This window comes from Spermophilus citellus (genome assembly GCF_964194105.1).
Source record: "Spermophilus citellus genome assembly, chromosome: 3".
NCBI classification, from domain to species: Eukaryota; Metazoa; Chordata; class Mammalia; order Rodentia; family Sciuridae; genus Spermophilus; species Spermophilus citellus.
In genome coordinates, this window is record NC_138184.1 from 8049098 (window position 1) to 8074066 (window position 24969).

General features: G+C 37.1%; 2 protein-coding genes and 2 pseudogenes across 4 annotated transcripts in view; all 4 read right to left on the reverse strand.

The window, feature by feature from the left end:
* The window catches only part of LOC308645032 (olfactory receptor 7E178-like), a 35875-nt pseudogene extending 31230 nt beyond the window's left edge, over positions 1-4645 (reverse strand). Inside the window, exon 1 of the transcript in view lies at positions 3871-4645. The product of the transcript in view is annotated as an olfactory receptor 7E178-like (transcript). The remainder of the gene's footprint in view (positions 1-3870) is intronic.
* Positions 1-24969, reverse strand: part of LOC308645891 (uncharacterized protein) — a 400184-nt gene that overhangs the window by 274484 nt on the left and 100731 nt on the right. The gene's annotated exons all lie outside the window — the stretch shown is intronic.
* Positions 9489-9948, reverse strand: LOC308645033 (vesicle transport protein GOT1B-like; annotated as a pseudogene). The gene has a single exon. The product of its transcript is annotated as a vesicle transport protein GOT1B-like (transcript).
* Positions 13972-14904, reverse strand: LOC308645961 (olfactory receptor 7E178; the record flags this gene model as incomplete). The annotated part of the gene is made up of 1 exon (XM_081288409.1): positions 13972-14904. Exon 1 carries the CDS (start codon positions 14800-14802, stop codon positions 13972-13974), a length of 831 nt encoding a protein of 276 aa, XP_081144535.1. The 5' UTR covers positions 14803-14904.

Genomic DNA, 24969 nt, shown 5'->3' on the forward strand with positions numbered 1-24969 from the left:
GAAAATTGAGAGGGTTGGGGTAAGGTAAATATCATACTGAATCTCATTAATGTGTACAATTATTATGCACTAATTAAAATTTGTTTCTTAAAAACTTATCTAAGAAGTACCTAAAGCTCATCTAAGTAGTCTACAACACAAAATCTTTTGCCCCTGAAATATACTAGTTTACATCAACATGTGGTGATGTAAGCACATACATCAACTTCAAATGCTTTAACAGGTACATGGCATTACCTGAGGGATACACAATATTTGTCAGTTTATTAATACAATAATCATTTCAAAATTCTTGTGCCTCTGTTCATATCAAACAAGAGAAAATTTTCAAATACAGTGTGGGTAAAGGATAGTTGTTTGAATTACAACAGATGATGCATGCTCAATTTTATTTTTGATCACCTATATTGTCATAATAAATGATTACTTGTTCTCAACTGCATCCTTATTGTATACCATAAAAATATTTATAGAGTATATTAATAATCCTTTCATGATAAACCATGAAGAAATTGCATCTTCTGTGGGGAATATTACCACATGCTTCCAGTAGAAGAGACAGTGCCCTGGAATGAGAATTAGGACATCCACATTTAAGTCCTGTATTATTGACCTGCTACTACACAGAATGTGTATAAATCTCACCACCTCTCTGATTATTGGAAATAGAATAACATCTATCTCTACAACATGCATGGCACAAAAGGGAAGGTTGGAGCTTAGTTAATGTTTGGTCAATATAGATTTTTCTTAAATAAAGCATTCACCTATGCACAGAGGTGCACACCTATAGTCTCAGTCACTTGGGAGGTCTAGGCAGGAGAATCACAAGTTCAAGTCAAGCCTTAGCAACTTGGAAAGACTATGTCTCAAAATTTTAAAAAAAATAAAATAAAAAGGGATAGATACTCAGTAGAGAGTGCCTCTGGGTTCAATTCTCGGTACCTCAAAAGCAAATAGATAGATGATAGATAGATAGATAGATAGATAGATAGATAGATAGATAGATAGATAGATAGATAGGATTCAGGGAAAAGAGGGAGGATGGGAAAAGAGAGGAATGGTGGAATAAAATTAATCAAACTATGCTATGTACATATAGGAATATTCTACAGTGAATTTCATCTTCATGTATATCTATAAAATATCAATTTAAAAAAGAAACTATACATAAATACAAGAAAGACCAGTAGAGTAGAGAAGGGGAATGGGGGAGGGAGGAGGAAAGATAAAGGGAAGTAATGGGGACTGAAGTAGAGCACATTATAATCCATGTTTATATGATTATGTCAAAATGAACTCCAATGTTACATATATATCTAATACACTAATAAAATAAAATAAAATAATAAAGCAGTCAATATGAAAAGAACAAATTTATTGATGAATACAATTGTCAAAAAGGGACTGGAACAAATAAACAGACACTTCACAGAAGAAATACAATCAATAAATATATGGAAAAATGTTCAACATCTCTAGCAATTAGAGAAATGCAAATCAAAACTACACTGAGATTCCATCTCACTCCAGTCAGAAGGGCAATCATCAGGAATACAAGAAACAATAAATGTTGGCGAAAAATGTGGGGAAAAACGTACACTCCCACATTGTTGGTGGGACTGAAAATTGGTCCAACCACTCTGGAAAGCAGTATGGAGATTCCTCAGAAAACTTGCAATGGAACCACCATTTGACCCAGCTATCCCACTCCTCAGTTTATACCCAAAGAACTTAAAATCAGCATACTACAGTAATGCAGCCACATCAACATTTACAGCAGCTCCATCTACAGTATCTAAACTATGAATCAACCTAGATGCCCTTCAACAGATGACTGGATAAAGAAAATGTGGTATATATACACAATAGAATATTACTGAGCCTTAAAGAAGAATGAAATTATGGCATTTGCAGGTAAATGGATGGAACTGGAGAATATCATGATAAGCAAAATAAGCCAATCCCAAAGAACCAAAGGCTGAATGTTTTCTCTGATATGCAAATGCTAATTCACAATAAGGTGCAGGGGGCACAATAGAGGTATTTTGCACTAAACAAAGAGAAGTGAAGGGAGGGAGGAGACATGGGGGTAGTAATGATAGTTGAATGAATTGGACATTATTACCCTCGGTGCATATATGATTACATGACCTGTGTAACTCCATATCATGTACAACCAGACAAATTAGAAGTTATACTCCATTTAAGTATGATGTATCAAAATTCTACTGTTATGTATAACTAATTAGAACAAATAAATTTAAAAATATATAAAATAAATAGGCTTAAAGCACACACACAAAAAAGGAACTGGAGCCAGAATTATGTGAAACTCTAATATGTCTCTCAGTTCAAGAAATAAAATGTACCTGACCCCTTCACTTTCTGCTTGATTTTTTTTTATATCCCATGAAGATTTCTGCAATGGTTCTTGAATAACTGAATGTTACCAATACAATTAAGTGAGATCACAGGCACTGTGTCTCAAACTCTATGGGATATTCCTGAAAAGGAGGAAAGTATAGACAGTCGGGAAAGTGCTCAGTGTACAGAAGCCACACTGATTAGGGCCACTGTTTGAACCAAGGAAGGGTATATTCAATGTTTAACAGAGATTTTTATGTTTGATGCCTTCTCTGTGGCAAGTGAAGTGTCAGTTCTTGAAAATCAGAAATGAAAGAACCAGTATGGAAGGAAAGAAACAGTTTGAATGAGATTTCTGGGACTCCATGACAACCACAACATAAATGTTGCAGTCCTCACAGTTGAAATTTTATGTATTTGTATCCTGCCACCCGACCACACAAACTGCCATTTTTGTCCTGATGATGATTAATAAACAATCTGCCCCTGGCTGTCTCCTCTATTCATTCTCTCTCTCAGCACTTACTGGGTTAAGCAGTGACTCTGTGTTTCAAGGACTGCAGGTATCATGTCCCTTGGCTGTATGATGCCCAATGAAGGTTCAGGCTCCATCCTCAGGATTGATATTATCAATGTCACAAAAGACTTTCATAATGCAGACAACTAAGAGAGGAGAAGACACAGGCATGGAATTCATGGGAATGGAGCCATCAGACCAAAAGTCCAAAGCATAGACTCATTATTGAATATTATATACCCCTAGAGGCTCAATGCACAGAGTTCATCTTTACCCAGTTTGGACTAATTTATCCTAATAACTAAGAACTTGCTAATATTAGTGAAGGAAAAAGAAGAAGAAGAAGAAGAAGAAGAAGAAGGAGGAGGAGGAGGAGGAGGAGGAGGAGGAGGAGGAAGAGGAGGAGGAGGAGGAGAATCAATGACCATGAAAGAATTTGGACTCCTCTACTAATGAGTAAGCTCATGCATAATATTTATTCATTTCTTTCATTTCTTTTTTTTTCAAATACCAGTGTGCCTTTTATTGTCATTGTTTGTAACTGTCAAATATACAGAACAAAAAATTGACCATTTAAATCACTGTTAACTATCCAGTTCAGTGGCATGAATTACACTCATGTGGTTGTGCAACCATCACTACCATCCATCTCCAGAAATTTCTCATCTTCACAAACTGAAAATGTACCCATTTTAAAATCTCCCCTTCCTGTTTCCCACCAATTGTAGCAACTACTATTCTATTATGAAATGTGATAATTAGTCATTAAACTATAAAAATTTATATATCCAAGGAGGTAGAATCTACAGATCTAGATATTTGGCTTTGTTGCCTTTTCCAAATAAGATTCCAAATCGATGTCAGAGGTCCTGAGATTAGACTGATCTACTGCAGATCCTCCTCAGTGAGCTTTTGATGTCCCTGTTCCTCAGGCTACAGATGAAGGAATTCGGCATAGGGCTGACAAGAGTGTACATCATTGAGGCCATTGTGTTGTTTTGGGTGACTGTGACACAGCTGATCCAAAGTCACTCCAATGCCTGTCCCATAAAATAAGCAAACAACTGACAGATGAGAGCCACAGGTGGAGAAGGCTCTGTACTTCCCACCTGTTGATGGGATTCTCATAATAGAAGAAATATAATTTTACAGTAAGAGAAGAAAATTCCAGAGATAGGAAAAAAACAGACATGGCACCAACAAAATACATGACTATGTTATTGGTGAAAGTGTCAGAACAGGCCAGATTAAGAACTTGAGAAGGATCACAGAAGAAATTGGAAATTTCTACATCTTTGAAGTGGGTAGATCACAAGGCAATCAATTATGCAGTTGGGAGTCTAAAAGGCTAAATAAAAAAGACACCAAAACTAAGAGGGCACAGAGGCGAGGGTTCATAATGACTGAATAGCGCAGGGGGTGACAGATGGCCACAAACCTATCATAGGCCATCACAGTCAGCAGCATAACATCCATACATCCAAAAATGTTCATAAAAGACATCTGAGTCAGGCAGCCCACATAGGAGATGACTCTGCTGTGAGTTAGGATGTTCATAATCATCTTTGGGACCCTGGTGGAGACGAAACCGATGTCAGCCAAGGACAGGTTAGAGAGGAAGAAGTACATGGGGGTGTGGAGGTGGGAGTCAGAGCTGATGGCCAGGATAATGAGTAGGTTCCCAAGTACTGTGACCAAGTACATGGATAGGAACAGTCCAAGGAGAATGGGCTGCAGTCCAAGATAATCTGAGAGGCCCATGAGATGAAATTCTGAGACACGTGTTAGATTTTGTAGTTCTATGTTGTTTGGACAGCTTTTGAAAATGAAAAGTTAGAGAAAATTAAATAAATATGTCATCTAGTATTGTGTTTATATTTTGGACAAAGCAATATACAATATACAGACCTTATACCTCTTATACAGACCTCACATTTGACCATACACATTTGACCATAAATCCCATATCCTGGGTTTTGTTTTTTTTGATGTGTGTGTGTGTGTGTGTGTGTGTGTGTGAGATACCAGGGATTGAACCCAGAGAAGTTTAACCGCTGAGTCACATCCCCAGCTTTTTTGGGTTTTTTTATTTTGATTTTTATTACAGACAGGGTCTCTCTGAGTTGCGTAGGGCCTCACTAAGTTGCTGAGGCTGGGTTTGAACTCACAATTCTCCTGCTTCAGATTCCAAGTCACTGGGATTACAGGAGTACGCCACTCCACAAACACTTCATTTTTACATAAAACACAACCAACTCTTTTCAGATTAAAGAAAACGATGTTTACAGCAGCACAGTTCACAATAGCTAAGATATGGAGCCAATCTAGGTACCCTTCAACAGATGAATGGATAAAGAAATTACTCAGCCATAAGGAGAAGGACTTTATGACATTTGCCAGTAAATGGATAGATCTGGGAACTATCATGTAAGTGAAATAAGCCAATCCCAAAAAACCAAAGGTCGAATGTTTTTGCTGATATGTGGAAGCTAAACCACAATAAAGTCGGGGAGAAGAAGAGAAGTTTAATATATTAGACAAAGGGAAATGAAGGGAAAGGAGGAGGGACAGGAATAGGAAAGACAGTGCAATCAATCTAACATAATTTTCCTATGTATACATATGAAAATACCTAAGTGAATCCACCATCATGTATACCCACAAGAATGGGGTCCTAATTAGAATAAGCTATATTCCATCCATCTTTAAATAATTATATCATAATGGATTCTACTGTCATAACTAAAAAGAACCAATAAAAATAAATACATAAATAAATAAATAAAATGGAAAACAAAAATACCCTTCCTTCATTGAGAAAAAAAAATCATTCTAATTAAAGGTAATTGAAAAACAGTCAAACAGATTATTTTATTCTAAGATAATGATATGAATTTCCTGGATGCAGAATATTTATAAAAACTCTGTGAGAGCTAAGACCATGTTATTGGAATTCAAATAAAGTTGAAAGTTCATAATCACACTTTTATTTGCCAGTTAAATTCATGGATTTTCATAATTCTTTCACATTAACATTTCATTCTTTCACAGAAAGAGGGTTTCATTCAAATACATAGATTATCTTTTTAAAATCATTTTATAACCCTAACCTTGGCTTTAGTGGACTTCAAATTTTGATGAATATGCACATAATCATGAAGCATCACTGATCACACACTAGCATACAGTGCATCTGTCAATAATTCAACAATAATGAATTTAAAAAACACTTCTGAAATGTTTTGTTTTATACAGCGTTATCTGTATCAACCCCATACAAATATAAGGAAACATCTTATACATAAGAACACTTTTCCTATTTTCTATTTTGGCAGGGTTTTTTGTTTGTAGGTTTTGCTCTTTATTTTTTGTTGTTGTTGTTATTTGGTTTTGCTTTGTTTATTTGTATTCCATAGTGTCCTGGTAATATCAGTTCTTTTTATCATTAATCCCATTATTTACAAATAAAGAATTTATCATCTCAAGATACGTCTCCATCAGGTTTGAAACTCAGCCTCCTTAACCTAGTTAAAAGAATTTCATGCTAATCCTTCCCATGAAGGCAAGATTCATTGACTAGTACCATGAGGGAGAGGCCTATAGGAGCTAGAATTAGTGTAGGAGAAAAACAGAACTTTGAGAATTCCTGGACCCCATCCCAGAACCAAAACATAAACTTATTCCTCTAAGCTGAAACTTTGCATATTGATATCATCCCAACTGACATGGTTGCCCCAGTGATGAGGAAACAATGATGCTGACAGTTCCTCCTCTTTTTACCATCTCCCACAGAACTTACTGGGCAGTACTGCATTTCTGCTGGGGCATTACCAAGGACTATGGATCCAGTGCTCCTCTCCTGCTTAGTGTGGGATGAAACCTCAGGCTCTGTCCTCAGGACTTGAAAAATGGCTCAAGTTTATGAAGATGCCAATGGAGACAGTAGACAATGCTGTGGAGCCACTACACTGGAACTGGCAAAATAAACGGCTAGAAGCACAGGCTAATTAGTTCAGTTGTGCAACCTTGGAGGCTCAATGCACAAAGTGCCTAATTAGCCAATAGGTCCACAATAATTCAATCTCTGAGGACTTGTTCCTATTAAAGGAAACAGAAAAAGAGAAAAGTAAAAGTACCTGGTCTGACTTCCAAGGTGTTGGATATTTATGTGAAACTAAGGCTACTTTTTCTTCACTATAACAATCAAATATGGGATTTGGTATCTGTCAATTCATTGTATTAATCTGAAAATATATGGAGAATTAGATTTCTTGTTTCAAGAATCTCACACTATTTCCATTCCTATATGTCTCTAAGGAGAACTTCATATTTCAATTGATTTTTCCCTTTGCTTGGTTTGGTACTTTACGTACTGAAGATATATGGGTTTTTTACTAGTCCAACTGAATCTTGGTTCTTTTCTCTCTAGTGAAAATATATTGATACATTATAAAACCACTGATGTTTACATAAGTTTTTGATAATATACTGTATTTAAATACTCCAGGAGCAGGGCTTGGGCTGTAGTTCAGTGGCAGAGTGCTTGCCTAGCATGTATTTGATCCTTAGCACCACATAAAACAAATAAAGATACCTGTTGATCTAGATCTACCAAAAAAACTTAATAAAATTAAATAAATAAACAAATACTATAGGAGCAGCAGGAGGAAACTATATTTTAATATTGATTTCTCTCTTTTAACCAATACATAATAATTGTACATATTTAAAATGCCATGTAATATTTGGAATCAGGTATACATTATGTAATGTCAAATCATAGTGATTATATTTCTTCAATCATCTGTCATTTCTTTATGGTGAAAACATTTAAAATATTCTTTCCTGTAACTTTAAAACATTACAGTATATATTTTATTTGCTACTCTCAAACTAGAAAACTGTAATTAATCCTTCCCCATCACTCCCTCCTAATCTTCAAGGCCTCTGATAACTATCATGCTAACTATCAACTTCTGAGACCACCTTTCTGAATGATATCAGGTGGTGCTTGTCTTCAGAGTCTGGCTTATTTAATGTCTTCCCCTTCCATCCATTTTGTCTCAAATGGTAGAATGGCATCCTTTAATGGCTGAATAATATTCATTGCGTGTATGTCCAACATTTTCTGCATCCATCCATTCATCCATTGATGGACAGTTAGGTTATTTCCATTCCTTGGCTAGTATGAATTGTACTTCAGTAACAATGGGAGTTCAGATGTCTCTTCAACAGATGTATTTCATTTCCTTTGGGTACATACACAGCAAATGGATTGCAGAATAATATGGTGGTTCTATTTTTAATTTTTTTAGGAAAACTCCTTGTGTTTTCCACAGTAGAAAGCCTGATGCTTTACTTTCTATTCCCAGAAGTGACTTCCCATCACTTCTTCCATGTTCTCATTGCTGAAAGGGAGTCACTAGGTTCATGCCATACATCATGGAAGTCACACAAGGGCATAAGAACAAGAAGGTAAGGTCATTGGGAGTATCTTAGCCCCTCCCCACCTCATCTTCTATCAGAACATTGGGCTTGATACAAAGAAAAGTTTAATGCATACATAATGGATATGGGACAAAGTATGCTGTTTAGCTGTACATTGATAAATTATAGAAGGAATAAATAAATTATTTTTAGGGGATCCCAAATGGCAGATATATAGAGATAGATATGAGAGGAAGAAGCTGAGTATATTCAGACATTTAGAATACCTGGTCTGTACAAAATGTATTACTAAACCAAAGTCATTTCATATTAGATGGAGGGATAACATACTAGGGTTATAGCCAAGGATGAATTTACAGCACATGACAAATGAAAACCAAAGATAGTTATATTTGCATACCAAAATGCTTATTTTCACTTCCCCCTCCCATGATCAGTATCCTTGAACAAAAAAGAAACACTAAAACTTTTTTCATTCTATATTGGATGTTCACTTGAGAGTTTTCTGACCATATACTTTTATACACTTGGAGACTTTTTTTCTAGAAAGGAAAGAGTTGATAAATCAGCCCTTTATTCTATGAGTTAATATTGGACATACTATCGGTAGAGGAGAATAGATCCCATTATTCATATATTTTTTCAGAAGAACCACAAAAGTTTTATTTTAACTCCATGTTTACAAAACATAGTGATTCATACATGAACTGGGTTTTCACTGGGTTTAATACATTAAAATGACATAATTCATCCCTACTCATGCATTACTTTCAGAGATACAGCACAACTGGAAATAGAGTTGCCATCACGGTGGACATTTCTAAAAAGCAAATGCCTATGGGTGCTCCTGAGCCCTCAAAACAATAATAATAGTAGTAAAAACAAAAGTAACCGACACCACAGTTCTCTAAGAATGGCTGTGTTCTGCACATTGTGGAAAAATAGTAAAAATAGCCTTCTAGAGTTTCAATATGCTTCATAACATGGATTTTGTCTCCCTTAGTTTGCTTGCTGCCTTCTGAGATCACTTGATTAAAAGCCTGTTTTCATTGCTTCTGTACTAATTGCTGTTGGTCTTTGTAGGCTACATGTTTTAAGCTTCTGTAAAGAACATTACAAGTTATTTGATGTAATTTAATTTTGTACTGAATGTTCTTCAAAGAATTTTATAAACGGTACAACATTTTAAATGAGTCTTCAAATTCTCTTGTGAAACAATATTGTTGCTTTTCCCAACTTTATCTATAAATTATCTAATTCCAGGTAAATTTAAGAGGGATCCAAGAACTGGCATTCTTCTAATAAAGCCAACCACACAGAAAAGAAGCCCCTGAACAAGTTAAAAAATCCATAATTTTCAAAGATCCTGCCTCTCAAAGGCCAACCAATAAGAACTACAAATACACCACCTAGGAAAAATCCTGTAGCTTTCATTTTATGTTTTTGGGAAAAGAATCTGAATGTTCTTTCTAAACTGATTATAAAAGCCTAGCCAGTCACAAACAAAACATTTCCAATAGCCAGTAGTACTTTGTCAAAAAAAGATAATCATTCCAAACAACAGGAAAAACTGTTAATCCCATTTCAGTTTTCTGGGTGTCTGTTAAGGAGATCATGGTTGTAGTGGTGAGGGCAGTGAAGGCAGCACCTCGAAATGCCCAGCGTGGAAAGTTGAGTAGGGAGAAAAGAAGGCAGGAAGCAGCTCAGGAGAGCTGTCACATCTTCCAGAAACATCCACTGTTCATAATTTTAAACCATACATTTCTCTCAAAAGTTGAGAAATTAGAGAACAGAGCATGGAGACACACACCTATAATCCCAGCAAAAATGGAGGCTAAGGCAAAATCACAAGTTTAAGGATAACCCGGCAATTTAGTGAGGCCCTAGCAATTTAGCCAGAACCTGTATCCAAATAAAAAGGGCTGGGGATGTCGCTCAGTGATTAAGCATCTCTGGGTTCAATCCCTGGTACCAGAAAAAAAAAGAGTTGAGAAATTAATCTATGGAAGGTCTAGTGGTCTTGGGAAGAAGTACCATATTGAATATGCATGTAAAAATATCTTAAGTTTCTCCTCTGAAACAGTGGATAATTTGCTTGATGTTATATAAGGTAAAAGTGTGCCTATCTCTGCCCTACTGTACAAGACTTTGGATATCTAGATAGATGACATTCAGTTTATGCTTTAAACTGCTTAAGTTTAAAGAAGAATTCTCAGTGACGTTTCTTAAATTCCCTCTGTGAACACAGAATAAATTTCATAGGTGTCTGAGCAAAAACTTTGCATTTTAGACCCATTCAGTATAGCCATTCCAATGACCTTGCTGATCCTCAATTTTAGAAAGCAATGTTCCCAATAGTATCTCCAGCATCTCTGTGTGCCTCCCAACACTCACTCACTGAACTAGGCTTCCTTCTTAATGGGGTGGACTTGCTAATAGGGCTACTGAAATTCATTCCCTCTTCACATCTGAAGAGTAGTGAGAACTGAGAATCTTTCCTCATGAATGACAGGAGTCATTCCCCAGAATCAGGAAGGGGCCTCCTAATACAGATGACTCTGGAAAGAGACAGAGGTGTGATTTCCACTGAACCGGAACCAGCATTCTGAAAAGCTGAAAGAACAGGTTGATATCTACTGTTGTATTGTCTTAAGCATGCTGTGTGATCAAGAGTGCTCTTGATGTTGGTCTGTAGGCACCACAAGATTGTGGATCTATCCCTCTTCTTTCCAGCAAGTTACACAACCCATCAAATCACCATGTTCTCATGCAAACTTTCCTGTCACATGGGAAGAAGTAGCTCTGTATTTTATATCTCAGCAGATACCACCATGTAGCTCCTTTCCATGTAGTATGGAAAAAATGACCCTAGTTTCTCTCCTACTAGCAGGATTCCTCCAATGATGTCTCAATACACTGCAATCATTCTGTGTTCAAATTCAACAAATGTTCTCATAGATTCTTATTTTTGCTTATGAAGTAATTGCTCATTTCACTCCAGAATTTTTTTCTTCTGTCTTTTTATGGGTGTTACCAGAAAACGAAGTCTTTCTTTTTATTTTAAATAATTTATTTATTTCTTCTACTCTAGGATCCAGTTGAACTGCACATGTTGCATTTAGTTATCATGACTCATTGAACTTCAGTCTGGGACAGTTCTTCAGCCTTTATCTTTCACAACCCTGACATTTTTTGAGTCAGAGTTTATTTTAAAAGGATGTCCATAAATCTGAGCTGTGAAAATATTTTATACTATAATTTTTGTAGGGTCTTACACCTTTCAGAATTAAACACACACACACACACACACACACACACACACACAAGACACACTGGGAAAGAAATTAAATGAACCCAGAAGCAGTACATTTCAAGAAGCACTGATTAGCAAAAACATCAGCAGACAGGGCCTGTTTAGCAGATATGGACTGTCTTAAATAATTATTTTCTCCTGATTAGAAAAGCAGAAAACAAGCATTAAAGGCCTCTCGCCTGTTAATCGCCTGCACTTTCTCCCATCCTAGGAAGAAGGCCACCACCAGAATAAAAGCCCCACGACATCACAAAGTGCTCATTTGCAGGTGCCATTTAATGAAATAAACTTTTAGCCATAGAAACATCAATAAAATAGTAAGTGCCAAACCTTAATTCCTCCACAGAGACACTAAATTAACAACACATATGGACCAAGTTGCCTTTGTGAGAACTCCAAGAACTACTTAAGAGATATTAATTAGCACATCATGGAAACACAAATTCAGGAAGAAGTGAATAAAAATGGACAAGAAATGTTGCTGTATTTGGCATCAAGGACCTACACCCTACCGAAAGCAGCATGGTACAATCAGGAGAAAATTCCCAAGTTCTGGATTGAAACAAGAATAAGAAGGTGGAATATTCATGTAAAGATGTATCTTTCTAGTAGGCTTATGCCTTGCCTGACTTAGAGCACTATAGAGAAAGATACACAGAAAAATGTTAAGGCTCATACATTACCAGAGAGACTGTAGTACCACAAACAGATGACAGGTGGGACAAGAGATGATGGGCTCTGAGAACAAAGGCAAACCTCTTTAATGGTGAAAATTACACAAACAAGCCCAGAGAAAATTCATTTTCTGAAAACGTTTGAGAATTTCTAGGCTTTTTTATTGGCAGGGCAATGGGACGGGGAGAGCCTCTGGGGATTAAATCCAGGTCCTCCCATATGCTGGGCAAAAGCTCTATTACTGAGCTACATCCCCAGTCCTAAAATTTCTATTAGTCTGTGGTGAAAGTCTTCCACTACATGAAATCAATCCATAAAAACTGTGAGAAGTAGCTATTTTCTCAAAAGCCAAAAACTCAACAAGGAGAACAAGGCATGCAAAAAAATATGGAAACATGGTCCAACCAGAGAAATAAATTAAATATTCATAAACTTACTATGAAATATTTTTTAAAGAAATTAGATCTATGATTTATCTAACAAAAAAATACAAAACATCCACCTGAAGGATAGTCAGTAAGCTAAAAAAGAACACAGACAACAAAATTGGGGAAGCAATACATGAACAAAATGAGAATATTAGCAAACACCTATAAATTATTAAAGAGCAACAAAAATTTTGGAGTTGGAGAATCAACAAGTAAATTGAAATATTTGATAGTGTCATAATAGACTCAATCAACCAGAGGGACATAATCAATAAACGTAGGAACTCATTATTTGAAATTATTGAATCAGTGAAGCAAAATAAAAAGGAACAAATAAAAGTGAATAGATCCTAAGGATTTTATGGGAAACTATTGAGCTGAATTTTTTGCATTAGGGGAATTTCAGAAAGGGAATAGGGTGGAAGAGATAGAGATTCAACTTTTTAAAATAATGATTGAAATTTTAAATTTCTCAAATTTGAAGAATAGACATAAATATCCAAACACTAAATAAACTCTGATAAATCCAAAGACACCCATCATATGATATATTACACTCAAATCATCAAAAGTCACAAAGTTCAAACCATGGCAGCATCAAGGAAAAGCAATTAAACATGTACAAGGGAGATCCTAAAGGATTATCAGCAGATTTCTTAGTAAAATCCTTGGGCATCTTAAAAAGTCTCAAGCTCAAGCCACATGCCAGTTCAATAAATCAGAATCTCTGGTGGTGAGACTCAGGCATCAATGTTTTTAAAGATCCCTTAGTGCTTCCCATAAAGGCAATCTGGAGGACCAGTGATATGCATCCTAATAGATAACCTGCACAAATAAATTTTTTATAAATGCAAAATTTATATGGTAAAGACACAGAAGCTACTGAAAATATATTTATTATAAGAAATTTTAAGTATATAAAAAGAGAGTTTCTCATCTTTCTGAGATTCTTGGATAATTAATAATAAAGTACAGAAGGTTGCATAAGTATAATAAAATTCAGAAATGCATGAGAAAGCTGTACAAAGAATACAGAAACTCCCACAGTTTCACTAAAGGCAGTTTTTTTAAAAAGCAATATTTAGATATGAAATAGGAGGAGAAATGAAAACCACAAGAGCTTAAAAATGACGTGATGAAGGAGATGAGTTTTGCAGGCCAAGATGTTTAGTTTTGTTGCCTTTGCAGACCAGCACTGCAAATAGATAACACAAATCCTGAGACTAGACTATTTTTCTGAAAAGCCTCCACATAGCCCTCTTGATGTCCTTGTTTCTAAGGCTGTATATGAAAGGGTTAAGCATAGGGGTGACTACAGTGTACGCTACTGAGGCCACTGCACCCGTCCTAGGAGAAAGTGAGACAGCTGAACTGAGATACACCCCAAGGCCTGTCCCATAAAATAAGCAAACAACTGACAGGTGAGACCCACAGGTAGAGAAGGCTTTATATTTCCCACCTGATGATGGAACTCTCAGAATAGAGGAAACTATTTTATAGTAAGAGAAGAAGATCCCTGAGATAGGAAGAAAACCAGAGATGGCACCAACAAAATACATGACTATGTTATTGGTAAATGTATCAGAACAGGCAAGGTTGAGGAGCTGAGAAGGGTCACAGAAGAAATGAGAAATCTCCACATTCTTGAAGTAGGTAAGTTGTAACACCGTTGAATTATGCAGCTGTGAGACCAAAAGGCTGATGAGAACTGACAACAAAACCAATGAGCCACAAAGGCGAGGGTGCATAATGACCTGGTAGTGTAGTGGATGGCAAATGGCTACAAACCTGTCATAGGCCATTACAGTTAGAAGCATACTATCCAAACATCCAAAAAGCATAAAAAAAGACATCTGAGTCAGGCAGCCTGCATAGGAGATGACTCTGCTATGTGTTTGGATGTCCACAATCATCTTTGGGACCGTGGTAGAGGTGAAACTGATGTCAGCCAAGGACAGGTTGGCGAGGAAGAAGTACATGGGGGTGTGGAGGTGGGAGTCAGAGCTGACAGCCAGGATGATGAGCAGGTTCCCAAGCACTGTGACCAGGTACATGGACAGGAACAGTCCAAAGAGGAGGGGCTGCAGTTCTGGATCCTCTGAGAGGCCAATGAGATGGAATTCTGAAACACGTGTTACATTTTCTGATTCTATATTTGAGGGATAGCTTTTGAGAAGGAAAAAGGTTGAAAAAAGTAAATAAGCAAACCAGCACAGAGCACTGTCTATTATTTTGGATTAAAGCAATTCACTAGTAAAGTCCTTTTGTTTGAGGACCATATACCCTCAGCAATATTTCTTAGTTATGACACTCCCAAACATCTTAGAACTCTGTCATCGTTTATTTTTGTGGTATTCATCTTTTTCTATACACATCAATCTTAGAGACACTCAACTGAAGTATATTTTAAAAGCAAAAACATTAGAGATAAATATGTAATTATGATAAAATATTCTTTTAAGAAAAAAACAAAGATAAATATCCTTTCACCTTTGAGAAAAAGACCATTCTAATTAAAAGAAAGTAAAAACTATTTTATTCAAATATAATGCAAGAAATTCTCTTATTATATAATATTTATAAGATCTATAAGTGCTAAAACCAAAGTATCTGGATTCTAATTAAAAACCAAATATTCATAATCATAAAGCATTTTTATGTGCCAGTTATCGTCATGGATTTTCATCCATTTTGGGCCTTCTGACTTTGCTCCTTTATGAAATTAAGTGCTCACTCAAAACTGTAGGATGCATGTTTTTAATTCTTCTCTAATATAACATCTAACCTTGGCCTGATACACTTCAAATTTTGACAAACATGTTTTGGTTAAATATACCAAATCATACAGCATCACCAATCTCATAGATGTCATCAGTGTATAATAATATCCAAATCATTAAATACAAAAAAATTAGCATTTAAGAAATATTTTCTAATAATTCTCATTTTACTCAGTATTAACTTATCAATCCTATGCAATCTCAAGGAAACATCTGGTATTTCATACTTCTTTGTGTTCTCTCACTCCCTCTCTTTTAAGTTTGTGATGGCTTGGTTAAAATACTTAAAGGGATTTCTTTTATTTCATTGACAAAATATAGTCATGTGTTCTGGGGGTATAGAGTGATATTAAGATATGGGTACAAAGTAATTGGATCGAGTTTAAATGAATTTCTAATCTTAAGCATTTGGAAATGTTGTGTCCTCATGAAATCCAACCTCCTTGCTGATGGTTGAGGAATTTAGGGCCATGGGTGAACCAAACCCAGGCCTGACACATAGCCTTCTTATGCCTAATTAGCAGCTGTTCACTTCAATCTTTCCTGATACAGAAATTTCAGTTCTCTTTCACCAGATCCCTGAGGGCAACTGTAGTCCTCATTTCTCTGAAGTAGGTAAGTTGTAACACCATTGAATTATGCAGCTGGGAGACCAAAAGGCAGATGAGAACTGACAACAAAACCAATGATCCACAAAGGCATATCACAGTATGATTTAATTTCAGAGAAAATACAAAAGGAAAAAAAGGACAGACAGGTAAATGTAATACCTGGAGAGTTTCCACACTGTAAAATGAAAATCATAGCTGAACTTACCTTACAGTAGTGTGTTTAAGAAATTGGGTGAAATGAAAGAAAGTGCTTAGACCAGTGGTCATCAATACTAATTGATCATTATATTTACCTATGGGTATTTAAAATATACTGATACCATCTCTAGCAGTCAGAGAAATGCAAATCAAAACCACCCTAAGATACCATCTCACTCCAGTAAGATTGGCAGCCATTATGAAGTCAAGTAACAATAACTGCTGGCGAGGATGTGGGGAAAAAGGTACACTTGTACATTGCTGGTGGGACTGCAAATTGGTGCGGCCAATATGGAAAGCAGTATGGAGATTCCTAGGAAAGCTGGGAATGGAACCACCATTTGACCCAGCTATTGCCCTTCTTGGTCTATTCCCTGAGGACCTTAAAAGAGCATACTATAGGGATACTGCCACATCAATGATCATAGCAGCACAATTACAATAGCTAGACTTTGGAATCAACCTAGATGCCCTTCAATAGATGAATGGATTAAAAAACTGTGGCCTTTATACACAATGGAGTATTACGCAGCACTAAAAAATGACAAAATCATGGATTTTGCAGGGAAATGGATGGCATTAGAGCAGATAATGCTAAGTGAAGCTAGCCAATCCTTAAAAAACAAATGCCAAATGTCTTCTTTGATATAAAGAGAGCAACTAAGATCAGAACACGGAAGAAGAGCATGAGGAAAAGACTAACATTAAACAGAGACGAGTGGGGTGGGAGAAAGGGAGAGAGAAGGGAAACTGTATGGAAATGGAAGGAGACCCTCATTGTTACACAAAATTACATATAAGAGTTTGTGAGGGGAAAGGGAAAAAAACAAGGGAGAGAATTAAACAACAGCAGATGGGGTAGAGAGGGAAAATGAGAGGGAAGGGGAGGGGGGATAGTAGGGGATAGGAAAGGTAGCAAAATACAACGGTCATTAATATGATATTATGTAAAAATGTGGATGTGTAACCGATGTGATTCTGCAACTTGTATTTGGGGTAAAAAATGGGAGTTCATAACCCACTTGAATCAAATGTATGGAAGACGATATGTCATGAGCTTTGTAATGTTTTGAACAAACAATTAAAAAAATAATGCAAAAGCCAAAAAAAAAATATACTGATGCTCTGCCATAGCTTAGAATGAATTAACTAATTATCTCTGTATATAGGGTTCTTAGTGGTCCAGGACCAAGAATCAATGTCTCAGAATACTGCCACACACTAGAAAATGTTCTATTAATAGTATATAGGTTATTATCATGATTAACACTTACTACCTATATTAAAAATATAAACAATTCAATATTTGCCTCAGAACTTCTATTTAAAAAGATCTGAAATATTACCAATAAAATCTGACTTTTCCTATATCCATGCATAATCCCATTCTTCTATACATCTGTCCCCCAAATGCAAACACTGTCAGGAATTTGATAAGTATAATTTTTCCATGATTTTCTAACATTAGTATTGATTTGCTTATGTGTAATTCTCTTGAAAATATAGGAAACCAATATACTACTCTATATTATATCTAACATTTTAATAAAATACTGAATTAAAGTCTTTATGTGAAGTACATATATTTAGATATAACATTTCAATGCATAACATTGCCTGAAGATTGGATTTCACTTTATTTTATAATTTCTCATGACAACAATCCTATGAAAATTCTCACACTTCTCTTATCACACTAGTGAGAATTTGTATATGATGTGTGCCTGCAGGATAGCTGTTTTGAGTTATAAAAAAAGATGTCTATTCAATTTTTATGATTTAATGCCTACATTTGTTTTTCCAATAGAAAAAATCAGGTGCTATCAAATACTTTCTTTTATTAAGATATCAAATGAAGCGAAGCTCAGTGGCAAACACCTGTAATCCCAGTAACTCAGAAGGGCTGAGGTAGGAGGACCACAAATTCAAAGCCAGCCTCAACAAGTGAGGCCCTAAGGAACTTAGTGAGCCCCTGTTTCTAAATAAAAACTAAAAGCACCCCTGGGTTCAATCCCCAGTACCAAAACAATACAACAACAAAAAAAGATATCAAATAAGAAATATTCTTGAAGTCTGTCTAATATAATCACTCCATGAGAGTTCCATGTGAAAATTCTCATCTTATATAGGAAATAATATTTCCATGTCTCAGATATCCAAACTTGGTTGTAAAAGTGCATTATTATTAATTTTTTAAATTACATACTTATGTCAGAAATGCCTCTATAAACCACAGTTCATGCTGCCACTTCTCAGATGAACTCACTGAATTGCAAGAGAAAGAATCAATGCTTCTGCCTTGGTTTGTTCATCTGTGCTTGAGGAGGTTTTACAAGAAAAACTCTAATTTGGCTTTCATGAGGAAACAAAGTCCTGAAAATACAGTCAATAGGCCACGGTCTGAGTCCAATTTCTTTTTCTAACACTCACACTGTAGTACATAAAGAACTCTTCCCTTCTCTGTACTAGCTTCCCTTATCTGGAAATAAGGAGAATAATACTAAACTCTAGAGATGTACATTGCCTAAACTTAATAAATATTTGTTCATTATTTTGTAAACAATTTGAATCATCATTGGAATTTATTCCAGGCTTATTCATAAAGTACAATCCTATTCAGTTTTCATGCCCTTTTGTTGTTTATATGGTACAGAAGACAAGTCTCTCAGATCTCAGGCACTGGAGCCCAAGAGAATTGAAATAGAAAGTTCTATTCATTTCAAGTAAAAGAAAAATAATGTTTTTTACCTGGGAGTGATCATTGTAGATGAAATTAAATAAACTCTATAGAGTCAGACACTTGGGAAAGTTTAATAAAGATTCATGACATCATCATTATAGTCATCTTTGTTCTTACCTTCATCCTGACCTTCATGATCATTTTAGAGCACGTAAGAGACAGTTTAGAGAGATCCATTTCTTGTGCTAATGAGAGAGATACCCACCAGAGCTACAACTAGTGTGGAAAGAGAACAGAACTCCTCTCAGTCTTGGATCCTGACCAGAACCAAGACTATAAACTAGAACAGTGGTCACAGAGGGTGGGAAGGGAAGGGAGAAGTGGGAAAGAGGGAGATTGGATAACAGGTACTAAAATACAGTTAGCTAGGAGGAATAAATTTTAGTGTTCTATAGCACAGAAGGGTAGGCAAAGTTTACAACAATTTATTATATATTTTATAAAGAACTAGAAGAGAGGCATTTGAATGTTCCCAACACAAAGAAATAAGAAATGTTTAAGGAGATATAAATGCTAATTATCCTGGTTTGATCATGAAATATTATATACATGTATCAAATTATCACACTGTGCTCCATAAACGTATACAAAATTATTATGTCAATTAATTTTTAATTTAATTTTTTATTTCATAGGCCTCTGAGTTAAAACTTTGTATTTGGGGGGGCCTCCTATCTGGATACTCCAACTTCTTTTCTGGGTAATGAGAAATTGATGCTCTCTGAGTCCCTTCTGTATCCAGTTTCTTCCACCACACTCACCAGTCAGAGCTGTCATGCTGGGGCATGACCAAGGAGTGATGATCCATTGCCTCTCCCCTGCCTAGTGAGTGGTGAGGAATCAGGCTCCGTCCTCAGAATTGGCAGGAGGACAGACTCAGGCATGGACCTCCAATGAAGACAATGACTCTGGAAAGAGGAGACACACAGAACCAACTGGACTGGGACCAAGAAGCTGCAGGACATAGGCCGATTGTTTATAGTTGTATGGGTGGGTCTGAGAGCTCCAGAGGCAGAGCTCATAATTAGCTAAATTGGTTCATGTAATGCTAATCTCTGAGGACTCGTTAATATTAATGGAACAGAAGCATAGGGAAAGTTGGCTACTCCCCTCTTACAACTCTGAAGCTTCATAAATCTCAAACTCACTTTAAACAAAATCAAGTTTAACTCAGTTTAAATAAAATCAAGAGTTTAATCTCATTAAAAGCATGCAAATTACCAAGAAATTTTGAGAAAATTAGATCGGTATTAAGAATCAGATAGCATATCAGATAGCATAATTATCTCAAGTTAATACTTTTGCCTCTAGAATGAACTGACAGAGGTGTCTCAAATCTCCAACAATAATCACATTATTAGACGTCAAGTGTTCAAATCCCCCTTGCAAACACACCCCATAAAGCAGGACATTCCATGGGACTACTCCTAGTAGCTGAGGACAAAGACCAGACTCTCTTGGATACGGCTAAATTTTCACCACACACATCACAACCTGGGCTTCAAACAAGACTCTCTTAAGAGCAAAATGAGCATAGTTGCTGGAACATCTACCTTCAGCATACCTTTTATGTAACAAATAAACCCTATCAGTCTGAGTGTTCCTATCATTTGGAGAAGCCAGTATTGTGTTGAGATACATTGTTTTAAAAACTAACTAATCTGCGCTGGGTGTGGTGGCATAAACCTATAACCCCAGTGAATCAGGAGGCTAAATCAAACATTGCAAATTTGTGAGGGCCCTCAGCAATTTAATGAGACCCTGACTCAAAATAAAATTAAAAAGTCTAGTGATGTAGCTTAATGGTAAAGTACCCTAAGGTCAAGCCCTAGTAACAATAACAAAAAAATACCTTAATCTGTCTAGTAAATACTTTATATACATTTTCATTTATTTGTGCTAATGTACTTACCCCTCCCCCTTCATTTAATGCTATATGTACCTGTAATAAACTTGTGCAAAACTAACTTAGCTGAAAGTTAACTAAATTCAGTTCTAAGCATTCTAAATCCTGCGACTAAGGTAGTAATGGATTTCCTTCATTAAATAATCCATTTGTTCATTCCAATACCCTCATCTCTTTCTTTCTGTCTTTCTCTCTCCCCTCACTCCCTGCCCTGGCCCACTTTTATTTTGTTTTTTTTCATACTTTTTCACCTTTGGAAGGGACATGAGTTTTGGTCAATATTCTGGTCCAGATTGCCAGCACTAATACTAGTCTAGCAAGTTCCTACCCTTAAGTCCACTCCCATTTATATGGGGGAAAGTTACACAGGTACAAAATTTGAGAGCTATCATGACTACTAGACAATAAGGGACACTCACCATGAACCCTAACTTTGTCAGATGGGTGAACACAGGGTTTGCCTACTCAAGCCCTAGGAATTCTGACACAGAGGCCTAAAGCTATGCCTAAAAGATTTTGCCTTCGAATCACCCCTTCTTCTGGTGCCCAAGGATTCAGCTCTTGTCCTGTCTGGGCTACTGCACTGAGTAAAAAAAAGAAAGTTGAAATAATATGGAGAAGAATTATAGGTTTGTGCCAGCATTCTCTCCTTCCCTTCTCCTCTTCCCCAGATCCACAAGAAAAGCAGTTGAATCTATCTAGTCGGGAACAAACCTCATTGTTGAATGTGAGCTCACACTCACAAATGCCCTTCATGCCTTTATCTCTGGCTATTTTAGACAACTCAAGTTATTTCAATTGCCCATCCTACTTTTCTATTAGACCTACTGTAGTTTAGGTAAGTGTCCCCCAAAGGCCCATAAAGTCCCCAGAGCAGCACCATTGGGAGGCAGTGGAATCTTTAAGCAGTGGGGTCTAATGAGAGGTCTTCAGAACGTGGGGCACATGCTCTCTGGGGATAATTTGACCCCAGACCCTTCTTCTTCTGTTTCACAATCATGAGGTGAATGGTTTTCCTTGACCACATACCCCTGCCATAATATGCTATTTCCGACAGTCCCAAAAGCAACAGAACCAACTGATAATGGATTGAAACCTCCAACACTGTGAGCCAAAACCAAATTTTGCTCTTTATAAGTAGCTTGTCATTTGTTATAGTGATGGAAACCTAACAGAAAACTATTAGTCTGAGGACGAAAGTGTGTTTCTTGGTATGAGGAATGAGACACAGGGGTCCAAATTGGTGCCTTGACTTCTGTCTAGTTCTTTTATGGTACTCTGAACATTCACTTTTACCATCTAGTAAGCAAAGCCCAGTCCAGAGATAAATTTCTATTCCTGTCAGGATCACTTATGTTCTACACTTGGACATAAATCCAACCCACCAGCCATGTGCAGGGCCTTCCTCCTAAGGATTCTATCCCCTAGCCATATGCAGCCTCTTTCTCTCTTGTTGGCACACAGAATGTTCATATGGGCACTCTGTATCTCAGCGGTGCAAGGAAAATATGTCTACCTTCAGGTCATCTACACAGTGCCGTTGCCCCGTTTGGGTCAGCTTTTTCACTACTGTGACTAAAAGACCCTATCAGAACAATTGTAAAAGAGGAAAAGTTTGAGGGCTCACAGTTTCAGAGGTCTCACTCCATAAACAGAAGGCTCATCTTCACAGGGTTCAAGGTATGGCAGGACATCATGGAGGAAGAGTGTGGCAGAGGGAAACAGTCACATGCTGATCAGGAAAGAGAGACAGTCCACTCTTCAGATGCAAAATATATATGCCATAGCCATGCCCCCAGGGAACCACTTCCTCCAGCCACACCCCACCTGCCTCTAGTTACTACTCACTTTAACCCATCAGGAATCAATTCACTGATTATGTTAAAGCTTTGACCTAAACATTTCTCCTCCAAATCTTCTTGCATTGTCCCACACATGAGTTTTGGGGGACACCACATCTAAACCATAACTTTCTGCTCCTGGTCCGCAAAAGCTCACTCACATCTGACAATGCAAAACACATTTAGTCCATTCCCAAGAGTCCCCATAGTCTCAACTGTTCCAAGATTGCTCAAAGTTCAAGTCCAAAGTATTCTGAAGCTCAAGGCAATCTTGCATTGTAAGCTCCGGTAAAATTAAAAGAAATTTACAAGTATCCAATATATAAAGGTACACAGTAAACATAAAAAATAGGGGTATAGAAAGAAGGAAGCGGACCAAAGCAAGACAAAAATCCAGCTGGACAAACAAGTCCTGTAGTTCTGTGATCATCCTCTGGAGTACATGTCATGATATCCTCTCCAAAGGGCTTGTATAGCTCCACCTCTGTGGCCTTGATGGCTGCAGTACAAGTAACCTTTATGTTTTCTTGTCTCTGCTCAATTCCTACAGCTTTTCTACATTTTTGACATTTCTTAATCTCAGGGGTCTCCACTGCAGCTTCAGCTTCCTCCTCAAATCTCCACACCTTGCCTTCTCATGGAGCACCTTCAGGGAATCTGACCCTGCTACACTTTGCCTGGCTTCCAAGGCCTTCCTCTGAAATCTTGGCAGAAGCCTCCATGATCCCCTAAATATAGCATCCTGCATTCCTGAGGAACTAGCATCATGGGGTTGACACCAAGGTCTGCCACCATCTTGAGCAGTAGCCAAGCCTCTAGGGACCTGGATTATTATTCCAGCAGCCTCTGAGTGTCTGGGTGGCTGAACACATTGAAAAAATTTCCTAGGCCCTCTTATGCAAGGATTCCCCACTGGTCCCTTCTCAAGAGAATTTTCACTTTTACTCCCTTGAGCCTGAGATGGGTGTGGTTTTGCCAGGTCCTGAGATGCCCTCAAGCCATCTTTCTTGTTGTCTCTGGGCAAAATCTTTAGCATTTCTTTAGTGTCAGTGATATCTTTAACAACTACAACTTCCTTAGCCCCAGTTTTACTCCTCCTTTCAAGTCCAAGTTTTTTAAATATTTCTGTTCTGCTTTATGCTCCTGAATATAAACTTGGCTAAAAGCCACCAGCAATACCCATGCCACTTCCTGTATGCTATGTTGCCTAGATATTTCTTCTGCCAGATTAATAAATCCATCACTTTTAAAATCAGCATCACAGAGAGTCTCAGGACACAGAACAAAATGTAGATAACTTCTTAGCTAGAACATAACAAGAATGACATCTAGTCTAACTATCATAGAATCCTCCTTTTCCTCTAAGCCCTCTTGAGTCCTGTCTTCACTGTCCTATTGGCATTCTGGTCTTCTGAACTCCCACCAGAATCAGCCATTAAGCTATGCTTACAACAACTTAAAGCATTTCCAGCTTACACTGCTAAGCATTTCAAAATTCCTCCCACCTATTCAAAATGTTCCAAAAACTTAACAACCACACGGTCAGATTAGTCACAGCAAAGACCCCACTTCTAGGTGCCAATTTCTCTTTTAGTCAGCTGTTTTACTGCTGTGACTAAAAGACCCGACCAGAACAATTGTAAAGGAGGAAAAGTTTATTTGATGGCCCACAGTTTCAGAGGTCTCAATTCATGGACAGTAGACTCCATTTCTCAGGGCTCAACGTGAGGCAGGACATCATAGAGGAAGAGTGTGGCAGAGGGAAGTAGCTCACATGGTGATCAGCAAACAGAGAGAGAAAGACTTCACTCTCCAGATGCAAAATATACCCCATAGCCACATCCCTAGTGAACCACTTCCTCCAGCCACACCCGACCTGCCTCCAGTTATCACTCATTTAATCCCATTAACATGGATTCACTGATAATGTTAAGTCTTTGACTCAATCATTTCTCCTCTAAACTTTCTTGCATTTTCTCACATGAGCTAATGCCACTCATATCATGACACAGATGGACACCTCAAGGGAGCACACCAGAATATCAGCTCACTGGTTCCAATCATCTTACACTCCTAGAAAAGGACTTCTGATCAGCACCAACATATCCTCTATTACTAACTCCCTTAAATCTCCATAGTGGTTTA